This window comes from Hyaena hyaena, unplaced genomic scaffold, assembly GCF_003009895.1.
Source record: "Hyaena hyaena isolate Hyena2069 unplaced genomic scaffold, ASM300989v1 scaffold_126, whole genome shotgun sequence".
NCBI classification, from domain to species: Eukaryota; Metazoa; Chordata; class Mammalia; order Carnivora; family Hyaenidae; genus Hyaena; species Hyaena hyaena.
In genome coordinates this window covers 749,364-770,057 of record NW_024080759.1, presented here as the reverse complement: position 1 = coordinate 770,057, position 20,694 = coordinate 749,364, and the positions used below count along the sequence as shown (strand labels likewise).

Below are 20,694 nucleotides of genomic sequence, written 5' to 3'. Positions count from 1 at the left end.
GGGGTGAGGAGGCCAGCGTCCAGGAAGGTCCAGGAAGGATATAGAAATATAAACCATCTGCACCACTGAATTAAGACAACTATGTGTTAAGGACCTGTGCTCTGGGGCTGAGTCAGTAGTTCTCAGAGAAACAGTTTCCCAAGGAAAAAGAAAAGGGTTCTGTGGCCAAACAAGTTTGGGAATCCTTCCTTACTCCAATTCTTTCTTTTGCATCTCCTGAAAATTCACAATGCATATTTAATGCAATATGCCTAATTTCTCAGGAGTCTTGGAAAATAAGCAAAAAGCTTAGCTCCCCATTTCCAAAATTTATATGACCATGGATGCGATTTTCCACTTAACACTTTCAGAATTAGTGTTCCCATGGAACACACTTTGAGTAACAATGCTCTGAGTACATGAATGTTGGAGTAGATTACAAAGTATCTTTCAGTAAAATGGAATGAGTAAAGTTAGGCCACATGTCTTTAAAATGCTCACATGGCACACCTGAGGAACAATTTATTTGGATTATAAATTATGCTCTTCTACTTTACTCTCCATATCCTTGTCGGGGTAGGTGGGGCTGAGAGAAGATCCTATGTGAGAGCAAATAGATGGGGATAATTTCAAGGTGATGTGATCAATGACATAACTGTTTGAGTAACTTAAAATAGAACTTATAAAAGTCTCATTAGAAAAGTGACTTTTGGGGGTGTCTGGGTGGCTCAGTTGGTTAACCTTTCAGCTTTGGCTCAGGTCATGATCTCGCGGTTTGTGGGTTGGAGCCCCACATCGGGCTCTGTGCTGATAGCTCAGAGCATGGAGCCTGTCTTTGGATTCTGTGTCTCCCTCTCTTTCTGTCCCATTCCTGCTCATGCTATTTCTCTCCCTCTCAAGAATAAATAAACATAAAAAATTTTTTTTAAAAAGTGACTTTTTAATTATTTTTGTTTTTTATTTTAGAGAGTCCACAAGCAGGGGAGGGGTAAAGAGTGAGAGGGGGAGAGGGAGAGGGAGAAAGAGAGAGAGAGAGAGAGAGAGAGAGAGACATAAGCAGGCTCCATACTGAGTGTGAAACTTGACATAGGGGCTTGATCCCACAACCCTGGGATCTAGAGTTGGATGCTCAACCCATTGAGCCACCCAGGCATCCCAGAAAAGTAACTTTTTAATTCACAGGCTGACAAATATGTTTTTCTCTCAAATTCAACAAGGTTAGTGCCTTAAATGGTATTAGAAATCCAGTTAATATTTTCAGTTTCTGAGTTACAAATAATTGTAGTCCCCTATTTTGAAGATAATCTATCCAATTACACAAAAAGAATAATGCAAATATTTTGAATGCCACTTGAGACCCAGTGTTCCTCTCAAATCCAAGTATTTATGATAATCTACTTGAAAACTGTATATTTAAATATAGTAACTCTGTACATGACTTACATGTTTCCAAGGTTTATTCCCTTTTTCCCCTTGGCATATTAGATTCCCCATGTTGCTGGTGAATGGTGTTCTAGTAATTTATAAGACTTTTTTTTTCTGCAATTTTTAGCCATTTCTTAGAAACACTTGGTAAATATCTCCACTGTTGGCTGTGAAATGAAGCCTTAGGATATGCTGTGCCTATGAACCAGTTACTAATGTGGACAGTCCACAAATGCTACTTTCCTCAGTGCTTTTACTGCATCTTGCTTTCAGTATTAGCATAAGGTACATACCATCTGGTCCAATTTATGGCTATTTGGCATATTTATCTTTAGTCACCAGAAAAGCACAAAAGAGGAGTTTTATGAGCACTAATCTTGCTCCTCTGTGCAGGCTTATTCAACTGTGCACAGTCAGAAATCTCAATTTTAAAACAATATAGATAATTTTCAAAACAATAAATGCCACTAACTTATTCCACTTTGGACATGGATTAATTTCTCTATTCTATTTCTGTTTCTTCAAGATACATATCCTAGAGTGTCGTAAATTGTCTTGATTATTGCACTTCACCTGAGATACATCTTGGTCATGGCTCTCATGTGTGTAGGCAGTGGTTCAGCCTGAGCAGTATTCGAATGCAGAGAGTTTGGGGTGATGGAAAAATGAATCCCCCTAGACTGAATGAATCCTCCTCCTTTAGGAGGAGCCAGTCATCTTTACAATTATTTTTTAATTTTGCTTATTATTTATTTATTAATTTTTAAGTGTCTATTTGTTTTTGAGAGAGAGAAACAGACCAGAGTGCAAGCAGGGAAGGGGCAGAGAGAGAGAGTGAGACATAGAAACCAAAGCAGGCTCCAGGCTTTGAACTGAAGGCACAGAACCCAACATGGGGCTTGAACCCACGAACTGTGAGATCATGACCTGAGCTGAAGTTGGATGCTCCATCGACTGAGTCACCCAGGCACCCCACAAATTATTTGTTTAAATGGCCTTCCTAGCTAAAATACAATCTACTTAAATGTTTGAGATGACATTTTGCTATTAAAAATAATCTTATTTTAAGTAATTAAATTGTAAAATGACAGGTGAAAGCAAGAGCAGAATTTGCTTAGCAGTTAAAGGTAACAGGCCCTTCTTATTTTGGAGAAGTGAGACAACAAGGATTTAAGGGTGGCCTTGTAACACCTATGCTCCGAAACCACATAGAAGTGGTGGAGGAAAAATGGCTACTAACCAGAAATGCTTGATGACTGAGACTTGCTCCCAGGAAACCCTTATTATACTTCACCTTCTCCCATTTTCAAATAGGGCAATCCAATGATAGAGGATGATTTCAGGTTTAGAGATTAACATTTAGCTATTTTTAAAATTTTCTTTTCTAATTAAAAATTAACATTCTGGAATTCTCTGCAATTGTTTTTTGTTAAGCAGAGGTGAACTTGCCAACAGAACCACAGCCAAATAGAATAGCTATGACTTTACATTGCTTGTATCCCAAACCATCATGTTTTTAGACTCATGGAATGTGTTTACTCTTATAAACTAATGTTGCTGGGGCACCTGGGTGGCTCAGTCAGTTAAGCATCTTACTCGGTTTCAGCTCACGTCATGATCTCACAGTTCATGGGTTCCATCCCCGCATCAGGCTCTATGCTGACAGTGGAGAGCCTTCTTGGGATTCTCTTTCTCCCTCTCTCTGCCCCTTTCACTGTTTCTCAAAAAATAAATAAATAAAACAACAACAACAAAATTAATGTTGAACTAATGCCCTGGTTCAAATGAGGTCGAGTTACTAAAAAGCCCTTCACGGTGTTTCTGTCTCTCAAGACCTATGTAAAGACAAAGAAAGTAATTGAAGACAAATATAACCTTCTGCTTCATTGACGGTCGCACCAACTAGTTTGCATTTTTCAACGCATTCTTCTCGGGCCTGGCCATCGGCAGACAGGTGGCATTCAATGCAGCTCCTGTGAACATTATTCAGTAGAGTTTATCAGTTCATGTTGTTGGAAAACATATGCAGCTGGGTTATTGCTTTAATGCTTTAATGCTGTTACTGTGGTTCGTGCTCTAGGAATGTCTCATAGAGGATGTTGCTTTTGTTATTTTCAGAAAGATATTTGAGTGATGTTCAAGAGGAAACTGCTTTATTCTGATTCCACTTAGTAATCAGTGTTTCACGAGCCAGCCTTGACAGTAGCTGTTATCCTCATCTGTCTCTAATTGCCTTTGATTGGTTAAGTAACAAACAAAAAAACCCCAGTAATAAGACAAACTTATTTTGGTGTTTGATTTAGGGTTTTTTTTTGTTGTTGTTCATTTTACATTTTCCTGGAAAAGGTTTACGCTGCTAAAATATGATTCATGACTATACAAAGTTTGAATTTCTTAACAGAAATCATCTGTTTTAAGAATTCTAAGAATTCATACATATCATGAAAGGCTATTTCAAAGATTCATTTGTCTGTAACTATTTTGAATGAGTCTAAGCCTCACAGGGGTATTTTTAAATGCTGAGGTTACAGCTTGGATCCTCATTAACATGGGCTTTTTAGTAAATGAACTCTACTTACAGAAAAGTATATTTCTAAGAACAGTCCAGGAATTAAGCTTCTCTAATGATATCTATGCAGCAGAGTAAAACTTAGACTTTGAATTAATCTTATGCTACAAATCACTTTATAACCAGATTCTGTTTGGAGTACAATACAGCAAAGTTTTCTTTTCTTTTCTTTTTTAATAGTTTATTGTCCATTTGGTTTCCATGTAATACCCAGTGCTCAACCTAGGTGCTCTCCTCTATGCCCATCACCCGCCTTCCCCTCTCCCCCACCCCCATTAGCCCTCAGTTTGTTCTCAGCATTCAAGAGTCTCTCATGGTTTGCCTCCCTCCCTCTCCCCAACTATTTTTCTCCTTCTCCTCCCCCATGGTCCTCTGTTAAGTTCCTCCTAATCCACCTATATGTGCAAACATATGGTAGCTGTCCTTCTCTGCCTGACTTATTTTGCTCAGGCTAAAACCCTCAAGTTCCATCCATGTTGCTACACATGGCCAGATTTCATTCTTTCTCATTGCCATGTAGTATTCCATTGTATAGATAAACCACATCTTCTTAATCCATTTGTCCATTGATGGACACTTAGGCTCTTTCCATGTTTTGGCTATTGTTGAAAGTGCTGCTATGAACATTGGGGTACATGTGCCCCTATGCATCAGCACTCCTGTATCCCTTGGGTAAATTCCTAGCAGTGCTATTGCCGGGTCATAGGGGAGATCTATTGTTAATTTTTCAAATAAGCAAAGTTTTCTTACTGTGGGCACACATCACCCTACCTCTCTCTTCCCCAGGCCATGCAAATCCATGCTCTTCTAAGTGCTGGAAACATTCTCCACTGCATCAGGCTTCCCTCAATGCCAGCTGAAACTGCATTGCCCTAGGCAAGCCTTCCCTGACTCCTACCAGTTCCTTCTCTTAAAGTGGAAAACTCTGAATTCCTTTGTAGGAAGGGCTAAGAAGCAGCAGTTTACGTGGGAGTGGGGGAAAGAAGTCTTGTCTGGAAATTGCCTTTGCATTACAAGTATATTTCATTTATCTAGGTTATATTATTTAGAGGAGCTTTGTAGGGGGCTGCTGGACATTGTGGAAACCCTTACACCCTCTACACTTTGTGCATCTCATTGATGTCTGTCCAATCTAGTTTTGTAGCCCTGTCATATAATTCCACAGTCCCCTCTATATCCCTTATTGTAACTGTCAGCTCAGATATCATTATAATTACTTTTAAAAAGTCTGTCTTTCCCACTAGATTCTTAGCGTGTGTGATGGCAAGAACTATAACTGTTTTAGTCATCATTATGTGTTTTTGGTGAACAGTAGGTACTTCATATCTATTTGATAAATGAATGTATAAATGAATAAATGGAAGAATGAATTCATCTCGAAGCTAACATAAACACCAAGGAGATTACCTGATCCCTCAAATTCAAACTACCTGGATTGTTAATTTCATATTATATAAACCAGACTTAAATTGAATCATGTTTACAGAGAAGATGAAGGAGATAAATAATGGAAGAAACATCCTGAAAGGATATTTTACATTTAATTCTGTTCAAGTAAGTCTAACTAAGTCCCCACACTTCTCCTGGCATATGTCCAGGCACAGTGACAGAGAGGTTTTGACACTTGAATGGTGAGGAGCCACTGAGTGAATATTGATTTTCTTACTTTGTTTACACTGGAAATGCAAATGTTACCATGTTGGGTGCTGAGTTAATGAAACTATGAACCGTTTAAGCAATGTTTGCTGCATAATACATTATATACTGCAGTGTCATCACACAGCCCATTTGGAGACTTGCTTCATTTGACCTATAAACGTTGCCCCCACTGCCCATTAAGAAGTTGGCTAGCAACCAAAGGAATAGATTTTTTTTACTGGAAAACAAAACATGTTTTGTTGTTGCTGTTGTTCATCTGGTATAAAAGAAAATACAAAACACAATAGCTGTGTAGAATGACAACCAGAGAGAGGTGCCAAAGAGCATGAGCGGTCAAGAGGGAAGAAATGGAAAGCCAAGATCCTCTTTCTGCCTTTTTGCCTCCATGAGTCTATAGATAGGAATGAATCAGTAAGGTCATGCTTTAAACTTCTAGATAAGAAAGAAGCTTGTCTGTTTCCTCTGAAAAGGTACTGAATGTGGGTGTCATCAGGCTACCTCCAGGGCATTCCTTATGTGTGGCTGGTATTGTAAGTGAAAGGCCACCTGATGTTATCAGTGTGGGACATCAGCTCAGCTTCCTCAGGCTTGTTTCTAGCAGAAATGTGAGTGACATTGTGGTCCTGGTTAAGCAGGACAAAGAAGGAGTCAAGTCAGACACTGTCGTTCCAGGGGCCCTGTGGGTCTGTGTATTTGGGTGGATGCTGGGAGAAGAAACCCACCAAAAGCAACATGACGTTTGAGTAAAGGGACCAAGAGAAGTTGAGACGTTACCGTTTGGAGTTACAGGGATCGCCACAGGTAGGACAGCGTTCACAGGTGGGTCCAGACGCCCCCGGGTTCGTGCAAACACACTTGCCACAGATGCAGTCCCCTCGCCCGCTGCAGAGCACCCCGTCCTCCGAGACGCAGGAGTCGGTGCTGGTGGTGCAGTTACAGTACTCGCCTGCCCAGCCGTTCCTGCACACGCATTCGCCGCAGTCACAGTCGCCGTTATCTGCAAAACAAACACCCGGTGATGCTTAGGGCAGAAGCCACTTCCGATTCCAGGGCCACCTTTTCTCTTTGCCTTTATTTATTTATTTTAATTTTTTAACGTCTATTTATTTTTGAGAGACAGAGAGGCAGATCTTGAGCCAGAGAGGGGCAGAGAGAGAGAGGGACACACAGAACCTGAAGCAGACTTCAGGCACCAAGCTGTCAGTACAGAGCCTGATGCTGGGCTTGAACTCACGAACCATGAGATCATGACCTGAGCCCAAGTCGGTCACTTAGCCAACTAAGCCACTCAGGCGTCCCTTCTGTTTGCCTTTAAACACCATCAGAAAGACTGAAGAAAAATGAGAAAAAGTGAGTGGGGGTGGGGAGGGGAATCAGTGAACATAGATATATTTTAAGGAACGAATTTTGCTAAGTAGTATGCTGATTGATCTAGTCTCTTAACTGAAGACCGATTTGATTACCTGATGTTATATCAAACAGAACTTATAGCCAGGTGAAATGAGATAATCCAGAAGCCTATAACAGCAACTTGTGGGGGGGTGTGTGATTATGTGTATGTGTATTTAAATTGTTTTTACAATTTGTTCCTTTTAATTAAGGTGCCATAAGATAGAGATGCAGTACAGACCGGGGTAATACCCACTTTACATCATTCAAGCCGAGTTATCATAAAAGCCTCATCTATCAAATAGAGGGAATAAAATCCTACAGCGGTTGTGGTCAGATGAGATAAAGTGTAAATATTCTACTTTGCATTCACCAATTAGATGTCCTGCAGGCATATAGTGAGTGCTCAACAAATTCATTTGTTTAAGAAACTTTAACTGAGCATGTATCATGTGCCATAGATTGCATTAGGCATGAAGACACAAAATTAAATAAGGTCACTAAGCTTATAGGCTCGTGTAGGAGACAGGCAAATAAATACCACCAGTAATAAGCACAATACACTGTGATAAGTGTAATGCATATAGAGGGAGAGTTTCCAAATCGGACCAGAGATTTGGGGGCCTTTCCAGAAGAGGTGATGACTGAGCTGAATTTGGAAAAGACAGGTAGATGGTAGAAGAGGGTTATATGCATTTTAAGCAGACAAAAAAGCATAGGCAAATGACAGAAGTGTATAATCATGGAACCTGCTTTTACTTTTTTAAGTGTTATTTGTTTATTTGAGAGAAACAGAGGCAGTGCAAGTGGGAGAGGGGCAGAGAGAAAGGGGGAGAGAGAGAGAGAGAGAGAGAGAGAGAGAGAGAATCTTAAGCAGGCTCCTTGCTACCAGCCCAGAACCTGATTCAAGGCTTGAACTCATAAAACCATGAGATCATGACCTGAGCTGAAACCAAGAGTTGGACACTTAACCGACTGAGCCATGCAGGTGCCCCTTGTGTGACCTGCATGATACCCATAGTAGTTTCATATCGAAGGAGCCAATGATGCCTAGGAGCTGTGGCAGGAAGGGAGGTTGGAGGGGGTAAGGAGGGGTTGGAAAGATCAATGAAAGTCAGAAATCACATCATGAAAAGCTTTAGGGGCTAAAGTAAGAACTGCTATCCTGACAATTATGGAATTTTAAGTAGAGGAGAGACTTGAACAAATAGATGTGTGTCTGGTAATATCCCGGCAACTGTAGAGAGGATCAGACGAGAGACAGGAAAACCACTTAGGAGGTTGTTGTAACAGCAGGGGCGACAAGACATGAGGCCCTAATGGCGTCAGTGGGGATGGAAAGGAAAGGGGATGCAGTTCCTGGGATGGACTACTCAGCGCATAGTGCACTTGCTGCCAGGGTAGAGGGAGAGGGCAAGAGAGAGGGGATGGGAGCTTCCCCAGGTGACCAGACTGGGCTGCTCAGTGGATGGTACACCCTTTTACTGACCTGGAATGGAAGCTGCCGGCTCATGCTCGCTGCCTTATGCCTGGTGCCTGGCACAGAGTAGAGCTTAATTTTTGAATGGATACATTGTTCTGAAGCAGAGGAAGAAGAGCAGCTTTGGGTGGGGAAGATGATGAGTTCATTTTTGGCTCTTTTGAGTTCAAGGGGCTTTTGGGGCATCCTAGTAGACAGATACATATCTCTGTGTATCTATGTCTATAGAGAGAGGTTTGAGGTTTGGATCCATCAGAGACTGATGGCAATTAAAGCTGTTGTGGATCCAGTCATGTAGGGAAAGCAGACAGTGAAAAAATCTCTGGAGAGCATCAGCATTTAAAATGTGATCAGAAAAAAAGGATCTTCCAGGGAGACTGAGAGGTAGGACATCAGTGAGAGGAAAGCTGCAGATTCCCAGGGCAGAGGCAGCTTGAAGGAGGCAGCACGTGGGAACTTGCGGCAGACATGTCTCATCTACATTATCCTCTAAACTACAATCGCTTTTTGTTTCTTCCTCAGCAAAAGGAGATACTTATTCTCATAATAGGGATAGATTTCTGTATTCAAGCTTATTCCAAAAAATTAATATGATTTATAAACAGTCAAATGAAATGTGAATTTTTTTGAGAATGCCCAAGTATATCACTGCATGTAAGAATTACTTGGCAGAGGGGCACCTGGGTGGCTCAGTTGGTTAAGCATCTGACTCTTGAGTTTGGCTTATGTCATGATCTCATGGTTCATGAGTTCAAGACCCAAATTGAGTTCCTCACTGACTGTGTAGAGTCTGCTTGGGATTTTCTCCCCCCACCCCCTACCCCTCCCCTGTTCTCTCTCTCTCTCTCTCTCTCCTCTCTCTCTCTCCCTCTCTCCCTCTCTCTCTCTCTCTCCCTCTCTCTCTCAAAATAAATAAATAAACTTTACAAAAAGAGAATTATTTAGAAAACTCTTCCAAGAGCTCCTGTCAAAATTTAGAAACCCTTCTCTCTGTGGGCTTTCCAGAACCATCCACCATATCATTGCTAATTGATATTCACAAGCAACCAATTATCTAAAGTACCTGCTCATATAACCACAACCACAAAAACAACAAGACCTTCACAATGGCTTCATGCAGAGGCAAGATGATAAACAAAGATCAAGAAAAAAAATGGTCAGGCTCTTTTCAGAGGGATAGATCTTTCTGGAATGCCACTGACTGATAATTTTAAGTGCATAATGGCAGGAAGTATTTTCTGTAATGCCATTTGCCTATTAGTTTCCCATCTCTTAGAATCAAAATATAAATGACTAATGGAATTTGGGCAAGGGAATAAATCAATGGAGCCCTATATCTGTGAGTACTTACAGATGGATGAAAGAAAGTACATGAAAAAGAACATTGTGGTAATAGCCCTTCAGAGAAGTGGCACAATGCAGAGTGAATTAGTTGTAAAATCAGTGAGTTCTATATGAGAGGTGAAGCTGTAGCACACTCTGGTCTCTGTTATAAACAACAGTAACAACAGAGCCAGGCACAGTATTTATCCCTATGCTAATCTTGATGCCAGGCACATAGTAGGTACTCTATGTTTGTTGAATTTGAATAATACTACTTACTTTTATTATACCTTTTTCAAGAGAAAGTTATTAATAATTTTGTAACATCCTTTGTGATGTTGCTACAAACAAAATAGTTTTCAGTAATAGTAATGATTGAGAATTGTAAAGTATCTTCAAACATGAAGGAAACTGGCATTGGTGAAGTTTTCTTAGTCCAACTGAAGAAATAATTGTGTTTTCTAGACAGAATTTCTCTAGCAATCACTGTATCTGACACAAAGAGAGGTCCTACTGTCAGACCTCTCAAACTACAATGCACAGATCAAGTCCACTCTTTTTAAATAGTTCATTTCCATTTGCATGCATGGTACCAAATGCAGTAGAAGACCATTAGCAAACTGTGTTGCTGAGCACAGTCCAGCAATTTAAACTGCTCTGGAATTCTTTGATCTAAGATTTAAAGAGCAAAATATAGGTAGGGGTAGTATTGCTATAGTTAGGTTACATGTAGAAGTTTTTTGAAAGGTAATTTCAAATGTTTTGGGAACATATTTTATTCAAAGATTTTTATTAGAGATACAATCTTGGAATCTGCAGAGCATGTTCTGTTCAAGACAAGGTGACAGCCTCTGGCTTCAGGCTGTCTCCTGCCTGCATCTTGTGAGAAGAGAACTGATATGGGTTTGGAAACACACCCATTAAATAAGGAAATAGACCTTTGAATGAAAGGAGAGAGAAAAGTGTCTCAATCTGGACAGACCCTAAATTTTTCACTCTCTGGGGAGAAGAAAGAATGTGACCTCAGAGGAACTTGTTGGTAGCAAGAGCCGCTGCAAAGAAATGAAATGGAGGTACGCTTCTAAAGGTATCACATGGTTTTTTTCAAAGAGCTCAGAATTCTTTGAGGCTGCTCTTCTTGGGCCTTTTTTTCCTGAGAATCAGTCTCTTTTATATGTTCCTGACACTGTGGTTTGAAAACATAACTTGCTTAGTTTTCTTTAAAGATAATGGTTTTCTGTTTTGAAAAGCTGCCTGTTCACACACTGTGAAAAGGGGAGACACTGGGAGCTTAAAGTCAGCAGTTAGTTAATATTCCAGTTGTAACACAAATTTATATCATTTTAAAGAATACGAACACATTTGTAATTCATATGCAGATAGAATATACTTAAATATATGGATATATATCCAAATGACTTTATAATCGTTATTCTTAAACTACTCTTAGACTAGTTTTAAACTACAGTGATTTTCCATGTGCAAAGAATTTTTAAAACATACATTTTTCTGTTATTTAAAACTTTTCTTGATCTTAAAAACTTTCCAAGCAATGTTTTTCATTTTTACCCTTTCCATAGCCTTCTTCACATAGAGGCTTATTCATCTTTATTATACCTGGTGCCTAATCTAGTATCTATCACATAAAATGTGTTAGTTAATATGGGTGAGATTAATAAAGGTCCTGAAAGTTCATTTAGTATTTCTGTGTCCCTTGTCTTTGGCAATATGCTCCTTTATTTTTTTTTCAAAGAGTTTTTTTTTTTTTTTTTTTTTTCTAAAGAGTTGGGTAAGGGATGCCTAGGTGGCTCAGTTGTTTAAGTGTCTGATTCTTGATTTTTGCTCAGATCATGATTTCATGGTTCATTTGTGAGCTTGAGCACCTGCACTGGGCTCTGTGCTGATGGCTCAGAGCCTGCTTGGGATTCCCTTTCTCTGCCCCCCCCCCACCTCCACATTCTCCCTCTCATTGTCTCTCTCTCTCATACACACAAAAATAAATACATAATTTTTTTTGAAGAGTTGGGTAAGATATCTGGAAACCTGATCCAGAAAAGTCTGGAAGATAATAGAGTTCAGATTACATGCAGTTTTGTGAAGTCTGGATCATAACCAAAGAACTATTTTTTTGCCTCCTTACTCTTAGGTAAACAACAACAGAGATGTAAATTGAATTGGCAGAGATCTCACCCCAAGAGAATATAAAAGCCAGAAAAAATACAAGAGAAGATTAGTTACTTTAAGTCTAGAGATTAACCCACTCACTTGATCAGCAAATATTTATTGAGTACCAGCTATGCCCAGGCAACTGTGGGAGGTTCAAAGGATGCAAGGCCCCCTTCTTGATACTTGCACAGCCACAGTGTGCAGTGGACTTAGACATAGCCTACCTCCGCAGAGCAGCCCTTTGTGTCTCACGCAGGAGAAGTTGTCACACTGGCAGTAAGGCCCATAGATGTTTCCATAGGGAGACAAATGGCAGATGCACTGGCCACAGTAGCAGTCACCTCTTCCACTGCAGGAAGGGTGATCCGGAGCCTCCTTGCAGGAGTCTGTGCTCAGCGTGTCCTCCCCACATTCGCAGCGAGGACCCATGTGGCCAGGGTTGCAGGCACACACCCCACACTGGAAGGAACCGTTCCCATTGTGGCATTTGGAGCTGTTCACTTCCACTTCCTTCTGACACTCGCAGTTGCATTCCGGACTGATAAGTATTTCTAGGGTATCCCCCAGCCCCACGGGCTTTATGATAATGTGCCTGCTTCTTCTCTCACAGTTTGATATACTCACAGTCACATTGAATGAAGCCTGGAAAAGAAAATGCTAATTATCTACTTTTAGCCACCAAAATGCATGGGAGGAAACAGAGCTGTGTGAGGATCAGCTCTGCCAAAAGCATTTCTTATGAAATTTTTGAAAATTGTTTTTGAAATTCTTGAAAGGAAAAAATCCAACTTCAGTGCAGTAAGGTAACTTCTGACTTACCTGAATATTTTTTTTCAGACAAGCTATTTACCCTCTACTTACTGTATCTCCCACTTTCATGTGAGAGCATTTCTTTTGGTGTGGGAAGAGGACCCCATTGTTACAGATAGCTGTGAATGACAGATTGAGTCCTTCTGTGTCTCCTAACACTTCTAGTTCCACCTCAGACCGGAGTTCCTTTAGTGAGGACATAAAAAGTTAAAGTCACAACCACAAAATACAACCAGAAGAATCCATGAATCATGTTCGTTAAGCTACCAATGAATAAAATTAAATTGAGTCTAAAAGAAATTCACATACCATCAATCAAACAAAGCTAGCAAGATACACACACATGCGCGCACACACACACACACGAATGCACGCATACACGCACAGACACACATATACATGTCATGTTTTATTGAATCTAAGATGGCATCAATTATAAAACACACCATTATTTTATGACAATGACATTATGACAAAATACCTCAAGATCACTCTGTGCAACATCTGAATCAATTCTATCAGTCTATCGTTGCTTTGAAAATTATTGTATACTTTCTGAAGGATTTGGCAAATTCTCCGTCTCTCAGTTGCATTGCTTGGCATACAAAAGGCTTTTTAATTTTTTTGCTTGCATTTCAGTAACAAAATATAGCAGCTTCCTTTACTTGTAAGTATCATCATTTCTTAGGTCCCATAAAGCAGCTGGTTGTTACTTTGCGAGGAATACAGAATTATAATCATTCCTTCAACAACGAATGTTTGCTTCACTGATAGCAAATTTATACCCTGCTGCTCTGTTTTGGTACATTTCTGCATATACAATACCTTTTCATTTCAATATCAAATCATAGTGCACACGTTTTGAAAGTATTTTAAAGTGGCAATTATATTCAACACCTGTAGTACCAATGGTGTCCTTAATGAATTGAGGTGACAACTACATATACGGTTATGGCCGGTTTCATACATTTGCAGTTGACAGCATTTGTAAGACACCATTAATCATAAAACACTTCCCAATTTTAGAGATGTTAAAATGTGCAAGAAACTACTCCTTAAAATCAATATCGAGATTTATCAAGTACCTATTGTATCTTACTGTAGAGTCAGGTCTGGGGGATAAATGTAAGATGGGATTTCTGCCCTCAACATGATTATCATTTTACTGGAAAAACCAGAGGGAACCAAGTAAAGCAGTTAATGTACAAGTCAATAGATGTACCGTTAAATTAAAAAAAAAATTGTGCAATACAGACATGGGTTTGGGACAATTCAGAAAAGAGAATGGTCAGTGAAGGCTGGAAGATTTAGAAGTCCTTAATGGCTATGTTGGATGTAGATGTGTGGAGAAGATGACACTGGCATTTCAGATGAGGGGACCAGAAAAGAGGAAGTTCAGTGCCAGGAGGGGTATAGAATGAGGACAAGTGGGGCTCAAACCAAGCCCCAACTCCTACTGTCCTGGGAGACACCAGACAGCAGAGAGCCTTGAGGTTTGGAGAGATGAGTTAAGACCCGTGGGAAACATTCCCTATAGCTTTGAAGCAGGGGCCCAATCTACTAAAAATATAGCTGCAGGGAAGTTGTCTAGAAGGTGGGTGCAGGACAGACTCATGGTCTATCGGACTTACGGGGGAAGGGGAGTAAGACTGGAGTCGAGAAAGCTGGGATGTTGTTGCATTCACCCCAGCCTGAGGCATTAGGATCAGGAACCCTGAGGTGGTTGGTATATATGATGAAGTAGATGGAAGAAAGAAACACTAGATATGAAGCATATAGGTTATGGCAGAGGGAGATAAAGTCAAGGTTTTCCAAGGGGAAGACTATCAGAGAAGGAGAAGAAAACTATTTGTTATAGGGAAAGCTAGTGTTATTATGTAGACTTTCTCTGTTCCTCTTTCTTTTGCAAAATAAAAAGTCTGTATTTGGAGGACAAAACAAAACTTTTAAAAATAAAAAAAAGAATAAAAATAAGTTGTAAAACATTATGAATTAAGTAATATTTCAATTCATCTAAGAAGACTTGAGTACCTATACTCTGGATTTTAAAAACATATTCAGCTTTAAGTTTTCCTTAAGTATAATTTTGCCAACTGCATAGTAAGACAACCCTGCTTTCCTCCAAATTCTAAGCTGCTGACTATAACTTCTCAGTCATTCTTCTTCCTTGCTTTTATATTCGCCCCATATCATCACTCCTTCGGTAAATGGACATAAGGACGACTTTTCAGAATATGGTCTTCATCAGAGATTAAAGTGTCATTTCTCAGTCTTAAAGATTATTTTTCTTTTTAAAATTTTTTTCAAATGTTTATTTTTGACAGAGAGAGAGAGAGAGACACAGAGTGTGAGTTGGGGAGGGGCAGAGAGAAAGGGAGACACAGAATCTGAAACAGGCTCCAGTCTCTGAGTTGTCAGTACAGAGCCTGACATGGGGCTTGAACTCACACACTGTGAGATTATGACTGAGCCGAAGTCAGACCCTTAACTGACTGAGCCACACAGGCACTCCTTAAAGATTATTTCTATCATGTTGTAAGATTTCACATTCTGCCAATTAGCATTAATATTTACTCTTTTTATCTGTTTCATTTCAAATAGTTATATTATAACTTTTTTCATTCAGAAAATATTTATTGAATGTCCAATATGTGCTAGACACTGTTCTAGGTACTCCGGAGGCAAAACCCACTAAAATAGCTGACCTTTTGTAGTCGATATTCAGAAAGGAAACAACATAAGAAAATGACGTAGCATGCTAGAAGGTGATAGATGCTATAGAAAAAAGTTAGGGTGGGATAATGAAGATTAAGAGAGTGTCTACAATTCTTAAAAATGTAGTTATAGTAGGATTCAGTAAGAAGGTGACATTTCAAGGAAGTGAGGAGTTAAATAGCATGTAGGCATCTGTCAGAAGAGTGTTCCAGGAACAGGGTACAGCCAGTGCAAAGGCCCTGAGCACGAGCATGTCTGGCTTGCTCTGGAAACAGAACAGCGAGGAGGCCAGATTTGCTGTATTGGAGCAGAGACAGGTGGAGTAATAGGAGATGAAGTCACACAGGTAAATCAGATCTGGTGGGGTCCCAGTAGGCGGTTTTAAAGAATTTGGCATTTACTCTATGTAAAATGAGGAAATAATTAGTGTTATCTATAGAAGAGTGATATGACCTGACTTAACATTTTAAAGGAAAATTCAGGTTGTTTTTTTTTTTTTTCCTTGAAAACAGAATGTAGGAAACCAAGGCTAGAAATGAGAAATGGCATTTAGGAGGCTTTGCAGCCATTCAGGTGAGTGAAGATGGTGACTCTGACAAGGATGAGGGCAGTGGAGCCAGCGTCTGGATCAAATTCTAAATAATTTTGAAGATAGAGCCAGCAAAGCTTTTTAGCCCTAGCAACATGAAGGATGGAATTACCATCAGTTGAGAAAGAGAAAGCTGTTGGTGAAGTGTGTTTAGGAGAGTCCAGGTTACCCTCCTGAACTGCCAACTAATGTATCAACCGACTCGTGGACATCTCCACTTGGATGTCTCCTAGACAACTATAGCATAGTTGCTGGGTGGCAATGAGGGCCTGCTTCAAGTATATGACCATGAATTTAAAGTGGGACTGGTTAGCATGATTGTATGTTTTTCCCTTTCCCGTTCAGTTGTGTAGGGTGAATGGACAGTTGGATTTAACTAGGACTAAGCGACTTTAGTGAAGCTGTAAGGGGTGGGGGAGCTGAGGGTACGTGTACAGAGTGATCATGATGGTGGAATTCAAGCTGGGGGCCCAAGCAAAAGAGAACATCAAGGAGATGAGCAACTACAAAGACAGGGTAGGGTTGCTTGAATTAAAGAGAGAGAGAGAGAGAGAGAGGGAGAGAAGGTAGGGTTAATTAATTGGAGATCTTGATGGGTTGGAAAAAAGACTACAGGAACTTGCAGGAGTGAGCCAAAAAGCTTGGAAGTGGTGAGCAGGGTATGGGTTGCATGAAGCTGAGATTATAGAAAGTCTATTGGCAATGACAAGCTTTAAGGTATGACAAGAGAGGAGGACAAGATCATTTTAAAAGCAGAGTTCAAGAAATGGAGGCCAGGATACCAGAAGGAATATATGTATACTTAGACTGAAATCATTAAGAGTTAAGGCAAGAGTAATGTTAGAGACAGTGGCACAGTGAGTCAGGGGCAAAAGAGGTGAGGGACATGACCTGCAAGTCTGTAGATTTGAAATTAGGAGTAGTGGGTGACATAATCTGACCAAAACAAGGGAAATCTTAGCATTGATATAATTGGAATACCACATTGAAGAATTGACCAGGAATATTTTAATGTGAATTTCTTAAAGAAAAGATATAAATATTTATTTGTATATTTTCATCCTATCATTCATTTACTGAGCATTTATTATGAACCAGGCAAAACAAAACAAACCAAATCATTTGCCTTCTGGAGCCTAAATAGAAAAACTTACCCTTGGGAGAGCTGATATTTCAGTAGCTTCTATCAGGTGGTTAAGGAAGGCAGAAAATAAGTGAATGATGGTCAGATGAATACACATCTGGTGTTTAAGGGCTTTCGTGTCACTATGGCACTGTGAAATACTGAGCTGCAGTTTGTAGTCACTCGTTATAAACTCAAATTGTGTAGCTCTGCCCCACTAGAAGTTAGTCAGAAGTGTTTTATCTTTTCTCTCAGTCTATCCTCTTTCCTTTCTCTCTTTTTATAGACTGGAAAGAAATCCACTCAATGGATCCTCATATTTTAAAGTCCTTGTCGAATACATTAAAAATAACAGACTAGAAAAATAATTTGAACTAGTGCCAAAATTTATTGCATACGTCATTCAGTGAGTCATGAAGTTATAATAACAACTCCAGAGCAAGATTCTATAGTATGAGAATAATAGACACTTCTTTATATTTTTGAGACAGTAAAATGAGATTCACTTCAAATGTTTGATGCCTTGATTTAACCACCCTGTAAGTGATGTGAGCGACTTGGGACTACAAAGTGATAAAACCCCTGACAGAGCACAGAAGGGGCTGGTCAAATAAGAGGGAGAAATGTTTTGACATTTATAGTTTTCTCATTTGCTTAGTTCCTTTGAAGATGTTAGTGGCCAATGCTTTTGAGAAAATGGAGTGTGTTCTAATGCATGGAGGAAGGCTATGTGATTTTATCAGATTCTACACATTAAAACTTTAATTGCTGCAGAAGAGGGAGGAAGGTTTTCATAGTATTTTGTTGACAAGCTTTCCCATCTGGAAGAATTTCAAGCCTGAGCTAATGTGGTAGTTAATTTTTGATGTGAGCTAGGAAAACTGAAGTTTCTGAGGATAAAAGTGAAAAAAACAAAAAGCATCTCATTCTATAATTTTGATGGACACATCTGTTGCGCTGACACAGGGCTCAATCCCACGACCCTGGGATCATGACCTGAGTCGAAATCAAGAGTCAGACGCTCAGCTGATTGAGCCACCCAAGTGCTCCATCATTTCTGTCCTAATTTAAAGCTTCATTTTCGTGTGTGTGTGTGTGTGTGTGTGTGCACATGCATATGTATGTTCTTTTCTATGGAAGTGAAGGCAAAAATGGGGAATGATATTTAGGAACCAAAATAAAAAAGGGCTGGTAACTGGCCATCTACTATTGATTAATTGAATTATGAAATGGGGACAAAGCAAGAGAACATAGAAATCCCATAGCTATGTATTTTATTTAAGAGAGGAGTGCTGTCCTTAGGTACTATTTTCCAAAGTCCAGGCAAAAAAAGAAAATTATGTCTCTCTCTTTCTCTGTGTGTGTGTGTGTGTGTGTATATATATATATATATATATATATATATGTCTACATATGTCTATATACATATATACATATACGTATATATATCTGTCTATATCTCTCTACATATATATCCATAAAAATGAAGAATTTCCTGGTTCTCAAAAGGGAAGAATCGATGAAGTGGTGTTCCTGATATGCTTTTGTGTCTTTTTTCTTTTCCTTGAGTTATGAGGTGGTCTCATTAAGCCTGTGGAGTTAGTTCTCCACATAGTCCTATTACTCATTGGTATTTCAGATTAATTTTTTTTCAGGTAGAGAAAAGGGGAGCTTAATTATAGGGCTCACTGACTCTTTTCAATAGAATTAAAATTTTGCAAGTGACAGTGCTGCTATTGGTTATTATTATAAAAATAACCTTAACTTTATGATCAGGTTATGATTTCTCTACCTTCTGCCTCACCTTTCAGGAAGAATATCTGCAAATAAGGTGAACAACATTTATATTTTGGCTGCACATTAACACAGAGAGATTTTCTTTGGATAAGTACTCTCTCTACTAACAAATCAGAATGCACTTAACTGCCTAAAACACATGAGTTTTTAAATACCAAAACAGAAATTTAAAAAAAGGAAAGGAAAAAAAGCCAACAGTAAAATATCATACTTCATAAGCCGAGATGATCAACTGGAGAATATTTCCAGAGTCCTTCTGAAGTAGCCCTACTGTAGCTCCAGGAATGAGTTTTGCATAATTCTGTAAACAAAAAAGAATAAGTCAGTCTGCTCACGGTGATCAAGAAACACTAACTGTGGGTTTTAGCCTGCTGGTTGAGATCACCTCTATTTAACTGGCTGGGGGAAACAGGATCCTGATAATAAATGAGTGTTTCTCCTGAAACTGTAGCCCTGCCTGGTTCTGCTTCCTGCATACAAGTGGGAACTAAACTGGCCAGAGGTGCCATTGGGGATATCAAGTGTCTGAGGTTGCCTTCATCTAAAGCTGTGATTTATGTCACAACAGGGGTCAATCTCAAATAATAATACCATCTTCCATTTGCGGAACATCCTTTTTCCAAAATATTATGAGCATACAACCCAGAGTTATCTTCTCTTTTTGTAATGATATGGAAACGTAGGTTCCACCCTGGCTCCTCTCTGCCATCAGGTCACTCTGCAAGCCATTCAGCCCGGGGTCTTAATTGTCAATCGCTTGGTGGAGAAAAGGAGTAAGTTATGTGGATGCTTGCTGTTAACCCCCTTTCCTAGTGATAAATAACATCATGTCACCATGATGCTGGGGTTGATTGGAACTGAATTCCCCCTCAACATGATTGAGTCAGTCAGAACCTATCTCTAAACCATCTGCATTCTCCACTTACATCCTTCTCTGAGATGTCATTCCCACCTGAGGAGAACTCACAACATTAGTTTATTCACACTGGAAGTATCGAGCATGACCAGGGAAATGCATTGCAAAGAAGGGAATTTTCCAGACCGCTGAAAATTACCCATCCCTTAAGTTTTGTGTTTTAATCCCTATTTTCAAATGTAAAGTTTTCTAAAGTGTATAGTGTACATATCTGTCTTCCTAATAAAGGTTCCCAAACATACTTGGACTTTTTCCTTAAAGAAACAGTCATACTTATCAATATAATCAAAGACTTCTAAAATCATGGATAGATCACACTCATGCCAAGTGGACCCCAACTGCTCTGATTTTTGCTTCTTTTATCTATTTTTAAATAGTTTCTGTCTTCTCCTTGTTAAGCAGTAAGGTATCACTCACCTACCACTTTTCTCATTTATTCATTTACTGTTGCATTCAACAACAGCTATTAAGCAGGCTCAATATGATGTGTGACATCAGGAAGACACAATCACTCTTTGTCAGCTGTGGTCTTCTGAGTTGCTGTGTGTTGTGAAATCAGATGACTGAATTTATTAAAATTGTACATAGAAAGAGAAAGTAAGTTTTGACTGAAGGATTTAGGGCACCTCTTCTCATTCAAACATAATGATATTCTGTCCTATTCCAAAGAAGATTTAAGTAGCTTAGAAAATGTACAAAAGTAAGTCAAATTAATAATAATTACTGATTATAATCGTGATATTAAATCAATAGA

General features: G+C 39.4%; 1 protein-coding gene across 2 annotated transcripts in view; it reads right to left on the bottom strand.

Annotated features, from left to right (window-relative positions):
* The window catches only part of ITGB6 (integrin subunit beta 6), a 77,401-nt gene that overhangs the window by 15,794 nt on the left and 40,913 nt on the right, over positions 1 to 20,694 (bottom strand). For both annotated transcript variants that reach the window (XM_039237547.1, XM_039237548.1), the window contains 5 exons: positions 19,236 to 19,325; positions 12,852 to 12,986; positions 12,215 to 12,632; positions 6,407 to 6,629; positions 3,280 to 3,377 (listed from right to left, as the gene is read on the bottom strand). In XM_039237547.1, the coding sequence (XP_039093478.1) occupies positions 3,280 to 3,377; positions 6,407 to 6,629; positions 12,215 to 12,632; positions 12,852 to 12,986; positions 19,236 to 19,325 (964 nt within the window). The remainder of the gene's footprint in view (positions 1 to 3,279; positions 3,378 to 6,406; positions 6,630 to 12,214; positions 12,633 to 12,851; positions 12,987 to 19,235; positions 19,326 to 20,694) is intronic.